Genomic DNA, 18,756 nt, shown 5'->3' on the forward strand with positions numbered 1-18,756 from the left:
GTTGTTTCTGTTCACCCATACTCATGTGATGGTTCTGGTTCTGGTTCTGGTTCCACATCCCTATGTGGATTATTGGGATGTTTTATTTTGTAGGAACGGACCGGAAGTGGGACAGGTGATTCTGCCTCGGGATGACTCGTGTCTTCTCGCTCCTCCGGGATGCTCTGAGTGGTTCTGGTTCTGGACAACCAGCGGGCTGGGTCGAGGAGAACCGTGAGGAGAACCGGGGCAGAGTCCTCTTCCTCCTCCTCTTCCTCCTCCTCCTCCTCCTCCAGGTGGGTCAACATCCGTCACGCGCTGCGGATCTCCGACAGGAGCGCGAGGCAGGTTGGATGTTTTCTCGATGGTTGGAAATGTCGGACTGGTGGCAGAAGCTCCGGTGGTTCCGCTCCAGGTTCCTCATTTTGTGACTGAAAATATTAAATCAGATCTTGACTAAAAGATCCGATTTGTATTTGATAATTCGGCCATGATTTTATCTCCTCATATTACTGTTTTATTTCACATATGAGAAATAAAATCGCGTTTAGTTTCTTAACTGAAACGTTATTTGGAATAAATTCGTGTTCAGATGTTGGTTTTGTTGCTCTTAATATTTGCCGAACGAAACAGTGATAAATATTGATGCTTTATTTGTCGTTGCTGATTAATTAACGATGTTTTGTGCGCTTTAACTTAATGAATGCTTGATTTTTATTCCAGCTCCTGCCGCTGTGCTGCAGCTGGGCGGGGCTAAAGGTGGCGCGCTAAAGCAGAGCGCCACCTTTGGCAATGTATTCAATAGCATGTGGAGAGTCACAAGATCTGGCCGGAAATGCAGTTTCAGCATTTCCGGCCAGATCAGATAAAGTCACGTTGCTGCTGCTGAATGTCGGGTTATTTTTCATATTTGGTTTGTTTTACCGTCGTTCGTATTTTTGAATTACGAACGACGTATTGAGGTACTGAGTTGTTATTGAAATGTGATTTTGAATTATCTAAACTCCCCTTTAACTCTCTAATGTCCACCAACAGATGAAGTTAATGTTCCAGCACAACTTCAGCCCCATAATGTTCCACTGTGGAACAACAGAGCCATTCTATGTGGTAGAAAATCTATATTTATGAAAGATTGGTGGAATAAACAAATCTGGTCAGTTACTTATTTACTGGATGGAAATGGTGAAATTCTGAGTTTGGAGGAATTTAACAGGAAGTTTGGAGCTGATTGTTCACTAACAATTTATAAGAAAGTTTTATATAGTTTCCCTGATGTCCTCATTCAGTCAGTTAAAAACTATTTACCTAATTTCTTTATTCCTAGACTCCATGAGATTCAAACTGAGCTTGTGGACATTAGAGATAATAAACAGTATTGAATCAGTATTCAATAAAAAACATAATCAGTTCTCTTACAATTTTTTTTTACAAATCGATGATAGTCAAAATTAGATAGAATTATTTGAAATTCCTAATTCCTTCTAAATATAAAGAATTACATTTTAAAACTAGAAAATTTCTGAAGAAATTTAAAAGGGCCCGCCAAAGTGTGCCTGTCGGTTTTAACCCCACGTTCTGATGCTACAAATTAGCATCAATGCTAAAGTAAGCTGCAATGTACTCAATAGCATGTGGAGAGTCACAAGCATGTTGAGGAACATGAACTTATGCCATTCAGTTTGTTGAAATTAGCGTACAAGTTAAAATAAGCCAAATTGCTAACATTAGCCTAAATGCTGTCAGCGGCACATGGGCATCAGTAGCACGTGGTCTGACATTGACTTCATTCAATATACTACATGTGGCTAATAAATAAGAATAAGAAAAAGAGCTAAAACATTTTTTAGGGAAAAGGCTAATGCTACGTGCTACCTGCACTTTGACTTAAGTGTAGATAAAAAGAGGAGAATCAGTCACCAACTTTTTCATTAGCAAATATTCTGTGCTTGCTCTCAGCAAGTGAAAGTGAAATGCTAATGTTTGTGCTAATGTTAATTATTTGTTTATTTAGAAATTTTCAGTAAGCTTCATTTTAAATGGCTATACTAATCCTATGAGTAACAGTGGTTGGGTTAAATCAGTTATAAAATGAACAAAACATTCCGCCATGTCTGTAGTTCAAACCTTCCATCATTGTAGTTCTTAACTGCCAACTCATCCCTCCTCTGTAGTAAGTGAGAGTTCCGCCATGTTGTAGTTCTGATCGTCTGCCATCATTGTAGTTCTAAAGAGCAGCTCAGCTCTCAGCCAACTGTCATGTGAGAGACAGAGAGGTGGAGAAAGAATTTTATCTTTGTGAGACACCCAGTCAGTTTTTGAAAAAGCAGTCCGAACAACTCCTTCCCGTTCAGGAACCGTGATACGTATTCCTAAACCGTTTGAAATGTGTGAGAGGGCTATTTGTCGTCCTTGATAGTACCGCGATTCATATCTGTAGCTCACTCAGTAATAGCAGGAATGAGAGAGAGATGGTGTCATGACCGACTTTCATACCAATAGAGCCATATTTGTGGGCGTGAAAGCGAGTTAAAAACTGTTTTGGGGTCAGAAATCCACTCGGTTTCTCAGTCTAGCGGAGGAATGTTGCACTAACCTGGGAGAGTTTTATTTTATGGGAAAGGCTAACAGCCCATCATCCTGCGTTGAAAAGATTCTGGAATCAAGTCATGACTGAATTTGTCCTCCTTTCCCTCCTCATTCAGAACAACCACCTGTTGAGCAGCAAGTCAAACAAGATACGCATCACGTTGTAACGTGATAGCGCTCTGAATGTTTTCTTCCTGCTTGAGAGCAACGCATTTCTGTAGCAACGCATTTCTGTAGCAACCTGTTTCTGTAGCAACGTGTTTCTGTAGCAACTCGTTTTTGTAGCAACTCGTTTCTGTAGCAACGTGTTTTTTCTGTAGCAACTCGTTTCTGTAGCAACGCGTTTCTGTAACAATGTGTTTCCATACAATCACACTTATAAAATGAAACAAGATACAATATATTTTAAATGAGGCCTACTTTATTTAAAGACAAACTCACTCTGACAACTTTTCTAGGAAGCAAAAAGGCCAAATAATCCACCTCGTTTATGCTAATATTTCTCAGTCTACGCCAAACCACGCCCACACACTCGAGCTCGAGGATAGTCCATCCTGATTGGATGGATCCTGTGGCCCAGGCTGGCCCTGAGGGGGCGTGGCTGGCCCTGAGGGGGCGTGGCTGGACGCTGGTCAGTCATTCCTGGCCGTGACAGACAGTAACCTGAACGGGCCGTCTGAAGTTAGTCCTTTATAAAGACCCTGGGATTTTCCCCAGGCGGTTTGACATTTTAACAAAATGTGATACATTAATTCTAAAATGTATTTAATTTGAAGTTGTTTATTTTAACAACTTTATTGTAAATGTCAGGGAGGGCTTAGCCCTACCAGCTCACTTATACCAGCTGTCCCTGAGGGCCACAATGACCCCATGTGTAACAGTGGTTGGGTTAAACCAGTCATATAAAGCCCAAAACAGCAATTACCTGTTGTGAAAAATATGAAGGCTTTTATTATGTTTTATTTTATTATTTAGTATGTGACGCTCTCATTTCGACAGTCAGTTTAGGTGTCAGGTTTCATGAAGGTATCAGGTTTCCTTTGTTCTTCTGCCATCTTGTCTGTATTCTGTCAAGATGCTGTTTCTATATTTCTAAAACTCTGTTTTCCTCCATCACTATGGTTCTAGAGAGCAGCTCAGAGGGGCCGACTAAATTCTGTCTATCTTGACTCAAACTGACACTGTTTTGTTTCAGACTTTTGTTTTGAGTTGAATTTGGCTCGTTTTTCGTTACTTATGTCGCCACAGTTACTTCAAATGGCAACAAAAGTAATATCTCCCCTCGTGGGATCGAGCTGCACGTTTTGACATGTATATTGTGAAGGGAACGCAGCGGCACGAGTGGTGGGAACTGCCATGCATTGCAAAAATTAATAACATATATCCTTCAAATGAGTTCTTAAGAGAGAGATTTAATATTAATGTTGAGAATTGTGGTTGGAAACAACTAAACATTTGTTTTACGAATGTAAAGAAGTATTAAACTTATGGGCTCAACTTCATAACTTCTGTCTTCTAAAACAATAAATGTGGATTTTATATCTTTACTAAACGTTCAGTTGAGTTTATTAATGAAAGAAAAACATGTGGAATCTTTAGTCAATGTTCTAATTATTGTAGCCAAATATTATATCCATAAATGTCGCTATGCAAAATGTTTTCTCTCAATCTCTGCTGTCAAAAATGAACTTTCCTTTTTTAAAAGATTTCTGAGAAAGATGCAGAATTTAAACGCAATTAAATTGTTTGAGTTAATGGGGGATTTTCAGTTAGTAGCCCCCTCTTATTAATTTAATTGATTTATTTTTCACTAATTTTAGTGCTTTGTTCCTAATTGTGATTTGTAACAGCAGGAGTTGATATTTGGTTTTTGTAATGTTTGTTATTGACGTGTTGTTATTCTTGTATGTCCAATAAAAAACAAAAACAATGTCTGGTTATTCGGTTTCCTTCCAGCTGCTGTTTGTTTTCAGGCTGCGGAGCCACACAGCGCCACCATGTGGAGGAAACCAGTTCTGCTGCTGCTGCTTCACATCATGGAAGGTAAAAACTTTCAGGATTTTTACTGGTTTAGTTTCTCATCGATGATCTTCCAGATTCTTTTCAGCACAGAGGAATCATGGTTCTGACCCGGTAAAATATTCAGAGCTTCATGGATTTAACCAGTTTCTCCATGCAGCGATGTTTGTCTCTCATTTCCTGTTTTCTGACCAATCAGAGAGCAGAAAGACACGCCCACACTCATTCACTTCCGGTTAGTTTGGTTCTGACTGGTTCTGGAGAACTTGGACCTAAAGGTTCTGTTTAACCAATCAGAACTAGGTTTGGACCCAGAAGGTTCTGCTGCTTGTGGTAGAAGAATGTTTTAGATTTCAGGCAGAACCTTCAAAATAAAAGCATCTGAAACCTTTCAGACTGATTTGCTGTTTCAGGCTCAGCAACATGAAGTCAGATGAACGACCCGGTCCAGTCCTTCACTTCCTCTGCTGGTTGTGTTGCAGCTGCAGTGGCGCCGCCCTGCTGGCAGGGGGCGACCTTCCCGGAGGCCGTGGTTTCCCCGGCGGCGGACAGCAGCGGCATCGTGCGCGTCCCGGCCGCGGCGTCGCTCCAGCTGTGCGTGGCGGCGTGCTGCGACCTCCCGGACTGCGACCTGGCCTGGCGCTTTAAGGGCCGCTGCTACGTCCTGAGCTGCCAGCAGGGGGCCGACTGCCGGCCCCGGGTCCGGCCCGGCGCCGACTCGGTTCTGGCCTTCCTGCAACGTCCGGCTCGCTCCCTGCTGCGGTCCCTGGGAAGGCCGGCGCCGTTCGGCCGGACGCGGGGGCCCGGCGGCCACCCGGAGGCCCTCAAGGGCCCGGCTATGTTCGATGGGCCCGACCCGACCTGGTCCGACCCGGCGGACCTGGAGGCAGATTGGTTCTGGTCCACGTTCAACCAATCACAGGAGGCGGATCCTGGAGGGGCGGAGTCAGACAGCAACCTGACCGGAACCAGAACCACAGAACCAGCTGGTCCGGCTGCTGCAGAGGGAACGGTGAGTGAAGACTGATCCGGGTCAGAACCAACAGAACCAGCTCTACAGGGTCTGCAGCCAGATCAGAACCAGCTGGTTCTGTGTCACCAGAACCAGAACAACGATGGAGGTTCTGGTGAACAGAACCTGTAGAACCTCCTGCTCTTCTTCTCCAGGCAGGAAGTCAGAGACCCGAGCTTCCTGCGCCTGTCGCTGACTCCGCCCCTACGGGTCACATGACCACGCCCGGTGATGTCATCAGCACCACGGTGAACCCAGGTAGGCGACTCTGATCCTGGTCTGGACTGGACCCGGGTTCTGTCCTCTGATTGGACGATACCATCAGTCATGTGACAACATTCACGTCCTGGTTTGACTTCAGTTTTCACAAAGACCCAAACCTGTTGCCATGGTAACAGGGGTTAGTTTGTGGCTGCATTTAAAGACACGGAACATAAAAATCCCTTTGAGCGGGTCAGAACCAACTGCAGAAATGCTTGATGTTCTGGTGGTTCTGTCCGGCCTGATCTGGACGTCTTCCTGCAGGTCATCCTGTGGGGGACCCGGTGGATCCGGTGGACCTCGGCTCCGCTGTGACATCAGAACCAACCGGTTCTTCTGAAGTCGGGAACAGAACTTCAGGTCTGATCCGAAGTTCTGCACAGGGTTCTGGTTCTGGACAGAAGCTTAATGCTGGAGTTTGTTTTTGTTCTGACAGAACCTCTGAAGGTTCTCCAGGCTCCAACCACCGACCCGCTGAAAGAGGTGACCTCTGACCTCCCCACCTCAGCTGCTCTCCCCCCGACTACTGTAGGTATGTCAACCTGGTTCTGGTTCCTGTTGGTCCGGTTCTGCCAGGCTCTGGTTCTGATTCTGAACTGATTACTGATTTTTATTTCTTAGTTATCAAAATAAAATTTTCTTTAAAAGTTCATTTTCTTTTTTTGGGAAACAAACACAAAAACCCAAATCTGTCTGAGCAGAGATGGTATTAGCATAGCGCATGTTAGCCGCTACAGCTAGGCTGTTAGCCGCTACAGCTAGGCTGTTAGCCGCCCGGTGCCTAGCAGCGGCCCAGGCTGGTCGTTATCTCGGGCCTCTACGGCCCGGTTCTGATCGTTTCAGCTGGTTCTTTCTCTGAGGTTCTGTCTGTCGTCCGGCCGCAGCGGAACCCCAGGGGCCGAACCGGGCCCCACTGGCCGCCGTAGGTCCGGACCTCCATCTGGTTCTCCCTCTGAGCGCCAGCCTGTTGCTCAACGGCAGCGGCAGCACCGACGACCGCGGCGTTAGCGGCTACAGCTGGGAGGTGTTGAGGTGAGCAGCTCTGCGGACCGGGACAAGAACCGGCGGCTCGGTACCTGACGGACTCTCTGCCACCTGTGTCCGCAGCGGTCCTCCTGGTTTGCGGCTGCAGGATGCCGACCAGGCGGTCGCCATGGCGACGGGCCTAAGAGCGGGGCGCTACACGTTCAAGCTGACGGTGTCGGACCAGCAGGGGGCGACAGACAGTGCCTTGCTGTCGGTGCGGGTCCAGGAAGGTGAGTTCTGCTGTAGGTTCTGGTTCTAGTTCTGATTGGTACCGCCTGTCTCCTTCCCCCTGAAGCCCGCAGTCTTCCTCCGGTGGCGCACGCCAGCGGCAGCCATGTTCTGGTTCTGCCCAACAACTCCGTGGTTCTGGAGGGGTGGGTTACTGACGGAGACCAAACGGAGGTCCGGTACCGGTGGACCAGGGACAGCCAGAGTCCAGCAGCCGGGGTACCGCCCTCTCTGAGCAATTTAGGCCCAAATGTGCCAGCTCATGTAACCTCCCGGTTCTGTGCAGGAGGTCCTGTTCGGCTCGGAGACCCGGCGGGTCCTGTACCTGTCGGACCTGGTGGAGGGAACCTACCTGTTCCAGCTGAGGGTGACGGACGCTCAGGGCCGGGTCAGCACCGCCACCGCCACCGTGGAGGTTCGGCCAGGTAGGCCGCCGCTCAGCGCAGGTTCTGCTGAGGTTCTGAGGGTAAATGGACCTCTGGGTTGGTTTGTGCAGAACCAGGCGGCGGCCAGCAGGTGGAGCTGGAGATGCTGGTGGCGGTGTCTCAGGTGAGCTTGGCTCAGAGGGACACACTGGTCCGGCAGCTGGCCGCACTGATCCACGTCCTGGACCGGGACATCCGGGTCCGGGCGCTGCAGGGACGGACCCAACTCAGGTATCAGAACCCTGACCGGGTCAGGCCCAAACAGACGCCGCTCACTGCACCTGAACCTGCTGCCTGCTAGTCGGGTCAGAACTCTGCTCTGCTGTTCTGTTTCAGCACGGTTCTGCAGTTCTGGGTCCAGGGCCCGACCGGACCCATCCCGGCCTCCAGCCTGGTGGTTCTGCTCAGGAAACAGCTGCTCCGAGACAAGAGCGACTTCCTGCTATTCAAGGTGCTGAGAGTCGACACTGTGGGTAAGTTCTGGTCCCGATCGGCCCGGGTTCATGTTTTAGAGAGGAACCATCCAGAACCATCTAGAACCATCAAGAACCGTCAGGGAACATGTGTCTGCTGGGATGTTTAGATGGCTCCCCTGGCTGGGTCACTCTGATTGGCTCTTAGCTTTACTTCCTGTTTGTCTATGGTCAGCCCGTTCCAGGCTGCCACCTAGTGGAGGGTCTGAGTTCCCCAGCGGTCAGCAGTTCCATCAGGGGCCTCGTGCCCCTGGTGGGGTCACCAGATAAAGTTCAGCCCAAAGATGAGTGGAACCAGAGTTCCCTCGCCTGGACCCATGGCAGCTGGCCAGTTCCTGGTGCCTTGGCTTTACCATGTCTCCTGTTCAGGCTTCACAGCCCGAACAGGAGACATGGTACCCCTTTCCAGGGGTTGTGGGAGGGGCTAGAGGGGTCAGGTGGAGAGTGGGATGGGTGGTGCTGGAGGCAGGGACTTTGGCGGTCTGATCCTCGGCTATAGAAGCTGGTGGTGAAGTTGAAATAGTCGGACTCACCTCAGTGCACCACACGGACTGTTTCCTTGAGAAGCGTTGGACGTTCTTTCATTCTGGCGTTGCCCCTGATGAGAAGCGTGGAGCAGGAGTTAAGATTCAGAGTTCCTTAAGGCTCTGGAGACCGGAGTGGCGGTCTCTTACTCAGAAGGAGAAAGGCAGAGTCACACTATTGGGCCAAGATCTATTCAGGGTCCTGGAGAGGAGGGTCCGTTGGATCATCAAACCTCGGATTCAGGAAGAGCAGTGTGGTTCTGGTTCTGATCGTGGAACACTGGACCAGCTCTACACCCTCAGCAGGGTCCTGGAGGGTGCATGGGAGTTCGCCCAATCGATCTACATGTGTTTTGTGGACTTGGAGAAGGCGTTCGACCGTGTCCCTCGGGGAGCCCTGTGGGGGGTTCTCCGGGAGTATGGGGTACCGGGCCCTTTGATACGGGCTGTCAGGTCCCTGTATGATCGGTGTCAGAGTCTGGTCCACATTGCCGGCAGTAAGTCGGGCTCGTTTCCGGTGAGAGTTGGACTCCGCCAGGGCTGCCCTTTGTCACCGATTCTGTTCATTACTTTCATGGACAGAATTTCTAGGCGCAGCCAAGGTGTTGAGGGGATCCGATTTGGTGGCCTTAGGATCTCATCTCTGCTTTTCGCAGACGATGTGGTCCTTTTGGCTTCATCAGATCGTGATCTGCAGCTCTCGCTGGATCGGTTCGCAGCTGAGTGTGAAGCGGCCGGGATGGGGATCAGTGCCTCCAAATCCGAGGCCATGGTCTTGAGCCGGAAAAGGGTAGAGTGCCTTCTCCGGGTCAGGGGGGGTGTCCTGCCCCAGGTGGAGGAGTTCAAGTATCTCCGGATCTTGTTCACAAATGAGGGAAGAAGGGAGCGGGAGATCAACAGGCGGATTGGTGCAGCGTCTGCTGTCAAGCGGGCGCTGTACCGGTCCGTCGTGGTGAAGAGAGAGCTGAGCCAAAAAGCGAAGCTCTCGATTTACCGGTCGATCTACGTTCCCACCCTCATCTATGGTCATGAGCTTTGGGTCATGACCGAAAGAACGAGATCGCGGATACAAGCGGCCGAAATGGACCTTACCAAGCTCCGCCCACAACTGACCCACGTGACCGCTAGTCTCACAAACAAAGCCTCACGGCATGTTGTTTCTATGTAAACATGACTGATTAGTGCATCATTTCTACAGGATTTTCACAATATATCAGCTACTAAATGGACAGAGGAACTAACAAGATCATGTCATGTTTTTTGGATGAGATCAAGGTGTTTGAGCCTCGCGACGCCTCCAACACAGCAAAACGCTTTCGCTTCATGAGGAAAACGGCAGATCCACCCTCTACATCAGGGGAACCCAAACGTTTTGAGACCAAGATCTACTTTTTCTCTCACCAGCCGGCTGAGATCTACCTCATGACATGAAGACATAAAAATTGTAAATTAAACTATTGACTTATTTTATATGCGAATATCCATCAGTTATAGCAGAAATATTAAAGTGATAGAAAACCTGATGCAGTTTCTTCCTCAGTGAGACTCTGACACTGGGAGGAGGTTACTGGTTTCTCAGTCACAAGCTGGTTGCAAACCTGAGGCCAGCAGGTGTCAGTCCGCAAATATATTTGTTCTATTTGATGTTTGTTGTGAATGACGTAAACTCACAAACTAACGAGGTAATTAGTCCAACGTTTAGAAACTACAGCGGCTGTAATGAGCCACAGCAAAGGGAAACAAAGGTAAAATAACCTGAACAGGTGATCAACTCAAAACCACTCCTACCTTTTTACTCTCTCTCTCTCTGTAGTTTAAGCACACCTGTTACCGTGGCAACTTGGCGCTTCCCTGAACACAGCGATGGTTGACTGACTAGCTGTACTTGGTGCTAACGTGGCTAACATGAGCAACAGTTTAGTCCAAAACCTTTTCTGCTAAAATAAAATCTTTAGTGTATGTCAGATACAGACACATTGCATATTGATCTGTTTAGCTAACGTAAGACTGTGTAGCAGACAGGCTTCAAGGTGTAGAAGTTGTATCAGTTCTGCCATTATGTTGTACTTAGCTAACGGGAAGCTAAGTGTGTTTGTGAGACGGCCATGTAGAATGGGCATCAGCCAATGAAAAGAGGCCCTGTGGTAAGGTCCATGGGTTTTCTCCGCAGGGTGTCTGGGCTCTCCCTTAGAGAGAGAAGCTCAGTCATCATGGAGGGACTCAGAGTAGAGCCGCTCGTCGGGCCAGCTGATTCCCCCAGACTCCTGCTTAGGAGTCCAGGACGTGGATCAGTGCGACCCGACCCCAGATAAGAAGGAAATGGATGTTTGTTTACTCTTTGTTTATGTTCTGGTGTCATTTGTTTCGTTAGCGTGCGAGCTGAGCTGTTCAGGGCGGGGCCAGTGTGATCCAATCACCAAACAGTGTTCCTGTGACCCGTTCTGGACGGAGAACCTGATCCGGCTCTACCTCGGGGACGGAGAGAGTAACTGTGGTAACGTTTTTATCATTCCTGAGCCGGTGGCTCTAAAGATGTTCCCTGTGGTCGACCTCTGACCCGGCTCTGCTCGTCCCCTCAGAGTGGAGGGTTCTGTTCGTGATCCTGAGCAGCTTCCTGATGATGGTCCTCATCCTGTCGCTCAGCTGGACCTTTGTCTGCTGCAGCCGGAGGTGAGTCTGGACCGTCGGGTCAGGATCAAGCCGGGATCCGCCGGGTCCCATCCAGAATCTGCCGGGTCCGATTCGGTGTTCTGTGTGTCTGCAGGAGGAAGCAGAGGAAGGGAAGGAAGAAGACCAGGTACACCATCCTGGACGACATGGACGAGCAGGAGCGGCTGGAGCTCCGGCCCAGATTCAGTGAGTTTGTCCACCGGTACTGCAGGTTCTGGACCGGACCGGACCGCCCTTCAGGAAACCCCACAGTGACGCGGATTCAATCCTTTCCCGGATTTCTGATTGAAATTTTACTGGAATTAGAAGCAAAACTTTTCAATAAAGCAACAAAACCAGCAGAGAATCTCTAAACATGAAAATCTCACAACAATCTGATCCAACGTCCATTCAAGATGCAGAAATTCACCTAACGGGTTAATCCAGGTTTAATCTGAGTTTAATCCTGGTTTAATCCGAGTTTAATCTGGGTTTAATCCTGGTATAATCTGAGTTTAATCCTGGTTTAATCCGAGTTTAATCTGGGTTTAATCCGAGTTTAATCCTGGTTTAATCCGGGTTTAATCCTGGTTTAATCTGGGTTTAATCCTGGTTTAATCCTGGTTTAATCCGAGTTTAATCCTGGTTTAATCTGGGTTTAATCCTGGTTTAATCTGAGTTTAATCCTGGTTTAATCTGAGTTTAATCCTGGTTTAATCTGAGTTTAATCCTGGTTTAATCCTGGTTTAATCCGAGTTTAATCCTGGTTTAATCTGGGTTTAATCCTGGTTTAATCTGAGTTTAATCCTGGTTTAATCCGGGTTTAATCCTGGTTTAATCTGGGTTTAATCCTGGTTTAATCTGAGTTTAATCCTGGTTTTAATCCTGGTTTAATCGCCTGCAAAGCGATTTAAAAAGTGAAAATGGTCCCTCTCTCATCCAGATGTGGAAGACTCTGAAAGTTAATCCCAGCCTTTCTGGGGAACGGGCCGGTCCGGGTCAGAGCCTTTTCCAGTCCAGATGACGGTTCTGTGGGATGGATCCGAACGTTCCCACTCAGTAACTCCCCCTGTCCTGCCAGGTCTGAAGCACCGCAGCACGGAGCACAACTCCAGCCTCATGATGTCCGAGTCGGAGCTGGACAGCGACCAGGACTCCGTCTTCAGCCGGCCGGTCCGCAACCGGAACCAGGTCAGCTCCCAGGCTGCGCGCAACGGGAACGCCTTCGGGTGAAGACAGGAAGTCCGGGGGGACAGTGAGGGTTGGAGGAAGTCTGGACGGCGCCTCCTGGTGGCAGCACATGTTCGGTTCAGAGGTTTCATTCATTCTTCCCAGAGAAACATTCATGAAGCGAAGACTTGGCCTGCAGGGGGCAGCACCAAGACATGAGTTCAGGTTCCGTTCATCTGGGCCTGTTGGACTGTTCCTTTAGTGTCGCATCAGAACCAGAACCGGACCCAGCTGGGATTATTAAGCATCCTGGTGACCCAAACGTCTCAGCAGAACCAGTTCCATGTCTGGTGATTTAAAGTCAAAGTTTCAGGAGAAACTGAAGAAATCAAACATGAATTCATCCGTCACTTTATTTCAGATCACACACAAACGTACAAAAACCTAAACAGGAAAGTTTTCCAGAATAATCCGAGACATTCTGTTACTAACTAAACATCTAGAATCCAAGAAACCCACAGATCTCTATCTGCAGCAGAACCGACCCGGTTCCAGATTCTGGATTCATCCAAAATTCTTCAGATTAAAGTCAACATGAAACTCCAACTTCATTTGTTTTTTTTCTGCATATTGTTGCCTGAATGCATCAAAGGGTTCAGGAAGTCTGGGTCCAATCCAACAGCTTCTAGGATGTGATGCGTAAAAGTGGGCAGAGCTTAGTCCTTCCAAATAAATTTAAAAAAATCACTTTCAGGTCAGAAATGACAAAACCACGTTTAACATGATCAGTCTGAGGAAATGAGGTCATTAAACATAACGGCTGCAGTACCTTACCTGACCGCCAGATGGCAGTGTTCTCTACACACAGAACCTTTAATTAGTGGAACCAGGCAGCAGGAAAGTTGAACAATTTAAGACATAAAAACGTCACTTATGTAGAAAATCAGCAATAATAATTCATGGAGATTTTAGAGTTTCTGTACATTTATTTAGTTATTAATCCTGGTATTTAGTTCATTATTTTTTAGGATTTTTGATTAGTTTTATATTTACCACATATTTGATCCTGTTTTAGTATTTTTATTTTTACCCAGTCGAATGTTGAGACTTTAAAATGTAAAGTCCATTAAAATCTAAATGACTATAATTATTAATGATGGCAGCAGACGTGCTGGAGGGTTGGGAAGCTTCCTGGGTCATGTTGATCAGCAGCTCTCACTCCTTCCTGTCCTCCGGCGCCGGTACCAGCTCCGGCCCGGTTCAGGGTCTCAGGCCTCCGAAGCACATGTACTTGATCTCCAGATACTCGTCGATGCCGTACTTGGATCCCTCCCGGCCCAGGCCGGACTGTTTGACCCCACCGAAGGCGGCCTCGGCGACGGACAGGAGGCCCTCGTTGACCCCCACCATGCCCACCTCCAGCGCCTCGGCCACCCGCCAGATCTGGCCCACGTCCTGCGAGTAGAAGTATCCTGGCAGCAGAGACGGAGCAGAACTGGATCAGAACCAGGAGGGAGGCGTCACAGACAACCCGAAGCAACGGCTTTCAGCCTGAGGAGAATCTGAGGTTCGAACTGACATCAGCCTGAGTGGTGGGAACCCTGAAGCTAACACGTTAATGGAGGAGCTAATGTTTAGCACATACTGATACATTTTTAATGTAGCTAATTCACTGGGGTCTTAAGAAAACATTCAGTTGAAGAAAGTTCAGGGATGTATAGCTTTAGCGTTAGCTTCACCCTCAGTACCATGTTGACATGCAGGTGTGGAGTTAGCAGACATAATACATATGACCAGCTAGCACCGCTAACTTTGAAGCTAGCTCTGCTAGCTGTGTTGTGTTTTTCTTCTTCTGCAGTCAGTCGTGTTAACTGGACTGACTGGTACCAGCTGAGCTCAGCAGGTTAAAGTGTCTGGAAGACGTGGAGCTGTACTGGTTTCACGGTGGTTCTACTGGGACTGGATCTGTCTGAGCTCAGGTTCTGCAGGGCCTGAGGGGAGCCGGACCTTCTCACCTGCCAGCCCGACGTTGGCAGCGTTGGCCACGGCCAGAGCTTCTTCTTCTGTCTCGAACCTGGAAATGAGGAACACAGCTGCTGATTGGTTCGGACCCGGACGGCCCGCCCTCAGAGCAGAACCCGCCGCTCCCACCTGATGACTGGAACCAGCGGTCCGAACGTCTCCTCCTGCGTACACAGCATGTCAGTGGTGACGTCCGCCAGTAGGGTCGGCTCCATGAACGACCCGTCCAAACGCTTCCCGCCTCGCAGAACCCGGGCGCCACGAGACACGGCGTCCGTTATCTGATGGACCACCTGGGGCAGAGACACCGTCCCATCAGAACCCAATCAGAACCTCATCAGAACCTCATATAAAACCCAATCAGAACCCCATCAAACCCCAATCAGAACCTCATCAAAACCCAATCAGAACCCCATCAAAACCCAATCAGAACCTCGTTAAAACCTCATCAAAACCCAATCAGAACCTCATCAGAAACCCATCAGAACCTCATCAAAACCCCATCAGAACCTCATCCAACCAGCTGGAACCATCCAACGCCCAACAGATTCAGAACCGTCTGATCCGGAACCATCGGACCGGGCCTGGGCAGTAAATCAATAATATAATATGAACATGTGATCAATATCATTTTCACTGAACTCTGATCAGAACAGTAGTGCTGTGGGATATGAGGAAAATCTAATATCCTGATATATTTTTGCTATATCACGATACGCGATATATATCACAATATTCTTAGATGTTATTCTAATCTAGATGCTGCAGCATGAAGGCATCCAACCAAGTCCCCGCCATTTTCCTGCTACCCTTAAATCTAATCTCATATAAAAAGGGCTGCAGTGTTTTACTGTGAACTGTCTGCACTAAGACTAGATAACAAGGTGAGAAATAAGTTTTAACTAAGACAAAAAAATAGCAAACTGAATGTTTTGCTCTATGTGGGAAAATGTTTGAGTGTTTTTGATGCTGAATCCTGATACATAAAGTTGCGGTGTTGTCAGTTGCTATGGCAACGAGACTACGTGTAGCGTAACGGCGACAGAGCGAGAGAAAAAAGAATGAATAGTTTTGAGTTATAGTTATTTTCCATTGCACATCACTAAATGAATCATATCTACGTCTCCAGGTTTGGTTCTAGCGGCTATAAGCTGCAGGTAGAAGAATAATCTGATTAGGGGAATAAATCTGTGGTTTAACCTTTTGTGGCAACAGATTGACAACATGTTTGGTAAATGACCTCATTTTGTTTTACATCCTCCATATAAAATACAGATTATTGATCCAGAACCTAACGGTTCATCTGTTTCCTCATGATGTTTGTTTTCTCTGCGCAGCTGATTGGTAGAAAATGTTCCGGGGGGGGGGCTAGTGATGCATTCATAGGGTGTTGGATAAACCATACTCGCAGTGAATTTGACGGCGAAGGTTTATTATTTGAACGACAATTTATACTCGGTGGCTGCGATAGCCATTTAAACTATCGTAAATTGAAAGTATTACAATACATCGAGTATACGCAATATATCGCCCAGCCCTACTGCAAAGCATTCTGGGAGATGTAGACAGAGGAAAGGCTTTAGCCGCTCAAACTCAAGGCTAGCTAAGCTAGCTGGGTAGCCACAACAAACCCGCTGACTTTTTGGTTGCCTAGCAACCACCTGTTGAGCGCAGCAGCAGTTTCTCCAACAGGATTTGAGAAACAAAAAGCTAATCAATAATAATCGATAGATTGATCTGAAACTATTAAATCGTGATCCAGACCTAAACCAGATCCAGAACCATCCAGCGTTTTCTGGAAAAGGTTCTGATCCAGACACCAGAATTTTTCCCAAAATGCACCCTGATTGATTCAGTAAAGACCCAGTGAGAGGCGGAGCAAGCGGTTCTGGTTCTGGAAGTGTTCCGGGTCGTTGGCTTTGGGTCCAACCTTCTCCGCTGCTCTGACGTTGATGAGCGGTCCCTGCGTGGTGTCCGGTTCCGACCCGTGGCCCAGACGCAGCTCGGCGTCCATGGCGCGGCCCAGCCCGTCCAGGAAGCGATCGTAGATCCCGCTCTGGACCAGGAAGCGGTTGGAGCACACGCAGGTCTGCGGGGCGGTCAGGAGCGGTCAGCCGGACGCTGCGTCACACCAGCACAGCCCCGCCCTCCCGCCTCACCTGTCCGGAGTTCCTGAACTTGGAAACCATGGCTCCGCCCACCGCGCGCTCCAGGTCGGCGCTGTCGAACACGATGAAGGGGGCGTGGCCTCCCAGCTCCATGGAAACCCGCTTGACCGAGTCGGCGGCCATTTTCAGCAACACCTGGAGGAGAGAGAGGAACAGCTGAGAACCTCAGCCGGTCCAGTCCGGTCCGGTCCGGTCCGGTCCGTCCGTACCTGACCGGACCGGAAGGACTCACCTTCCCGGTTGCCGTGGATCCAGTGAAGGAGATCTTGGCCACCAGCGGGTCGGAGCACAGAACCCGGCCCACGGCGGCCATCTTCTCCCTGGAGCAGGGAACCACGTTGACCACGCCCGGCGGGACACCCGCCTGCTGCGCCAGCTGCAGGAGACAGGAGGCAGGATGAACACCAGGACCGGACCGGACCGGGACCGGAGCGGGACAGGAGCCGGAGACTGACCTCGGCCAGAGCCAGGGCGGACAGCGGCGTGTCTTCGGCCGGCTTCACCACCACGGTGCAGCCGGCGGCCAGGGCGGCGCCAACCTTCCTGGTGATCATGGCGCTGGGGAAGTTCCACTGAGGAGGACGAGGAGGTTCATCACAAACATTTCAGGCTCTCCTGCGTGTGGCACCGACTTCCTGTTTAGTGCCTGTGCTCACCGGTGTGATGATGGTGGCGACTCCTACTGGCTGCTTGAGGAGCAGCAGCCTGCGGTCCGCGGCGGGAGACGGAACGATGTCGCCGTAAACTCGGCGAGCTTCTTCTGAGAACCACTGCAGGAAGGAGGCCGAGTACGACACCTCGCCCAGGGCCTCCGGCAGAGGTTTACCCTGAAACACACACACATGGAAACACACACACTCAGAAACTCTCTCTCTCTCTTTATGAACCAAAGTGCAGCTTTTCTGCTGCACATTTATTTATTTCTAACTGTTGATGGTGAAAAGTAAAAACTAAAGCAAAATTTTCACTGACCAAGAAATGATGAAGAAAAATTAAATAATTCTAAAATCACAAACAAATAATCTTTTAATCACCACGTTTTTACTTTGACAGCAACACAAACCTCCAGCAACTTTCACTGGAATCAGTTATGAACCTGATGATCAGAATTTACTCACAGACTCAAAGGTGATGATTGCGGCCAGGTGTTGCTGGTGCAGCAGCAGCAGGTCGGACCATTTCCTCAGCAGGACGCTCCTCTCCTGCAGGGCAGCAGCGCACCGTTAGTCTGAAGCTAAACATTAACAACAAATATTTAGTTATTTAGTTAGGAGATAAATCGGTCAATTTAATATTTAGCTTCAAACTAAATATGTAGCTTGAAACTCTGACATTTACATTCATGTTTCACATCATATGTCGAAGCAACAGGTTGAGCTCAAATTTACCATGAAAACATGTTTTTGCTCCATGATGTGAGAGCCGAACCACAAAGTGTTCACCGTGAAGGCACGGACCGGGCCAACGCGGGGTTCCGTGTCGTTATTCGGTAAATCTGCTGCATTTCATCTTAAACGTGATTTTTTTTTAACGGAGTCCCGCCGAGCAGCGCCTACCTTGGCTGTGGTGCGCTTCCAGGACTGAAACGCCTCGTAGGCGGCCTCCACCGCCTGCTTGGCCTCTGCGGGCCCGCAGTCCGACACCTGGGTCAGCTCCTGTCCGGTGGCCGGGTCCAGAACCGGGAACACCGAGGCTGCAGAGACCCAGCGGCCGCCCAGGTAGCCCTGAGTCCGGAGCAGCGCGGCGGGGACGTCCAGGCTGTAATGTCTGCCGAGGGAGGCCTGGAGGACGGGGGACACCTGCCGGAGGAGCCGGCGGCTCCTCAGCGCTCTGACGGCGGACATACCAGGGAGGAGGAGACCGGGAGAGGAGAGCAGCAGCTGGAGCTCCTGGACGCTGCAGAGAGCGCTGAACCTTCTGCTTCCGGTTTCAGTAAAAAACTACAAATCCCATGTATCCTGGAATCCCCTGCCAAAGAGCCAGACTGAACCCGAAGGTGATTTCATCCAGATGGTGGCGCTAGTGAGCTGCTTTAGCGTGCAGTGACGACGCGTTGCCACAGAGATAAACTACTCCATCCCTTGACTTCAGTAGTTTAAACGTGGGTACTCAAAGTGCGGCTCTCGGGCCATTGGCGGCCCTTGGAATAAATTCTGAGGCCCTGACTGCAGTTTAAGAATGGAGCTGAAGAAGACAAACACTTTATGTACGTCT

At 49.1% G+C, this 18,756-nt stretch overlaps 2 protein-coding genes across 9 annotated transcripts; one reads left to right on the plus strand and one right to left on the minus strand.

The window, feature by feature from the left end:
- The first annotated feature begins 9 nt into the window (after positions 1-9).
- kiaa0319 (KIAA0319 ortholog) lies at positions 10-13,086 on the plus strand. Of its 8 annotated transcripts, none has more exons than XM_028012395.1 (16): positions 10-323; positions 4,539-4,608; positions 5,067-5,596; positions 5,752-5,854; positions 6,122-6,217; positions 6,294-6,389; positions 6,718-6,889; positions 6,965-7,113; positions 7,179-7,330; positions 7,398-7,536; positions 7,608-7,767; positions 7,873-8,009; positions 10,905-11,027; positions 11,113-11,203; positions 11,298-11,389; positions 12,264-13,086. In XM_028012395.1, the coding sequence occupies exons 1-16, from the start codon at positions 132-134 to the stop codon at positions 12,413-12,415; spliced, it is 2,454 nt and encodes an 817-aa protein (XP_027868196.1). In that variant the 5' UTR covers positions 10-131; the 3' UTR covers positions 12,416-13,086. The 8 variants fall into 8 exon arrangements, with proteins under 8 accessions (XP_027868196.1, XP_027868197.1, XP_027868198.1 ...); XM_028012396.1 differs by having other exon boundaries at positions 6,742-6,889; XM_028012397.1 differs by having other exon boundaries at positions 10-275.
- On the minus strand, positions 12,748-18,499 carry aldh5a1 (aldehyde dehydrogenase 5 family, member A1 (succinate-semialdehyde dehydrogenase)). The gene is made up of 10 exons (XM_028012408.1): positions 18,099-18,499; positions 17,661-17,744; positions 17,199-17,369; positions 16,998-17,114; positions 16,775-16,918; positions 16,534-16,677; positions 16,305-16,463; positions 14,504-14,667; positions 14,368-14,426; positions 12,748-13,824 (listed from the first exon to the last, which is right to left on the minus strand). Exons 1-10 carry the CDS (start codon positions 18,384-18,386, stop codon positions 13,613-13,615), a joined length of 1,542 nt encoding a protein of 513 aa, XP_027868209.1. The 5' UTR covers positions 18,387-18,499; the 3' UTR covers positions 12,748-13,612.
- Between the last annotated feature and the right edge of the window lie 257 nt (positions 18,500-18,756).

The sequence above is a fragment of the Xiphophorus couchianus genome, chromosome 3, assembly GCF_001444195.1.
Source record: "Xiphophorus couchianus chromosome 3, X_couchianus-1.0, whole genome shotgun sequence".
Classification (NCBI taxonomy): domain Eukaryota; kingdom Metazoa; phylum Chordata; class Actinopteri; order Cyprinodontiformes; family Poeciliidae; genus Xiphophorus; species Xiphophorus couchianus.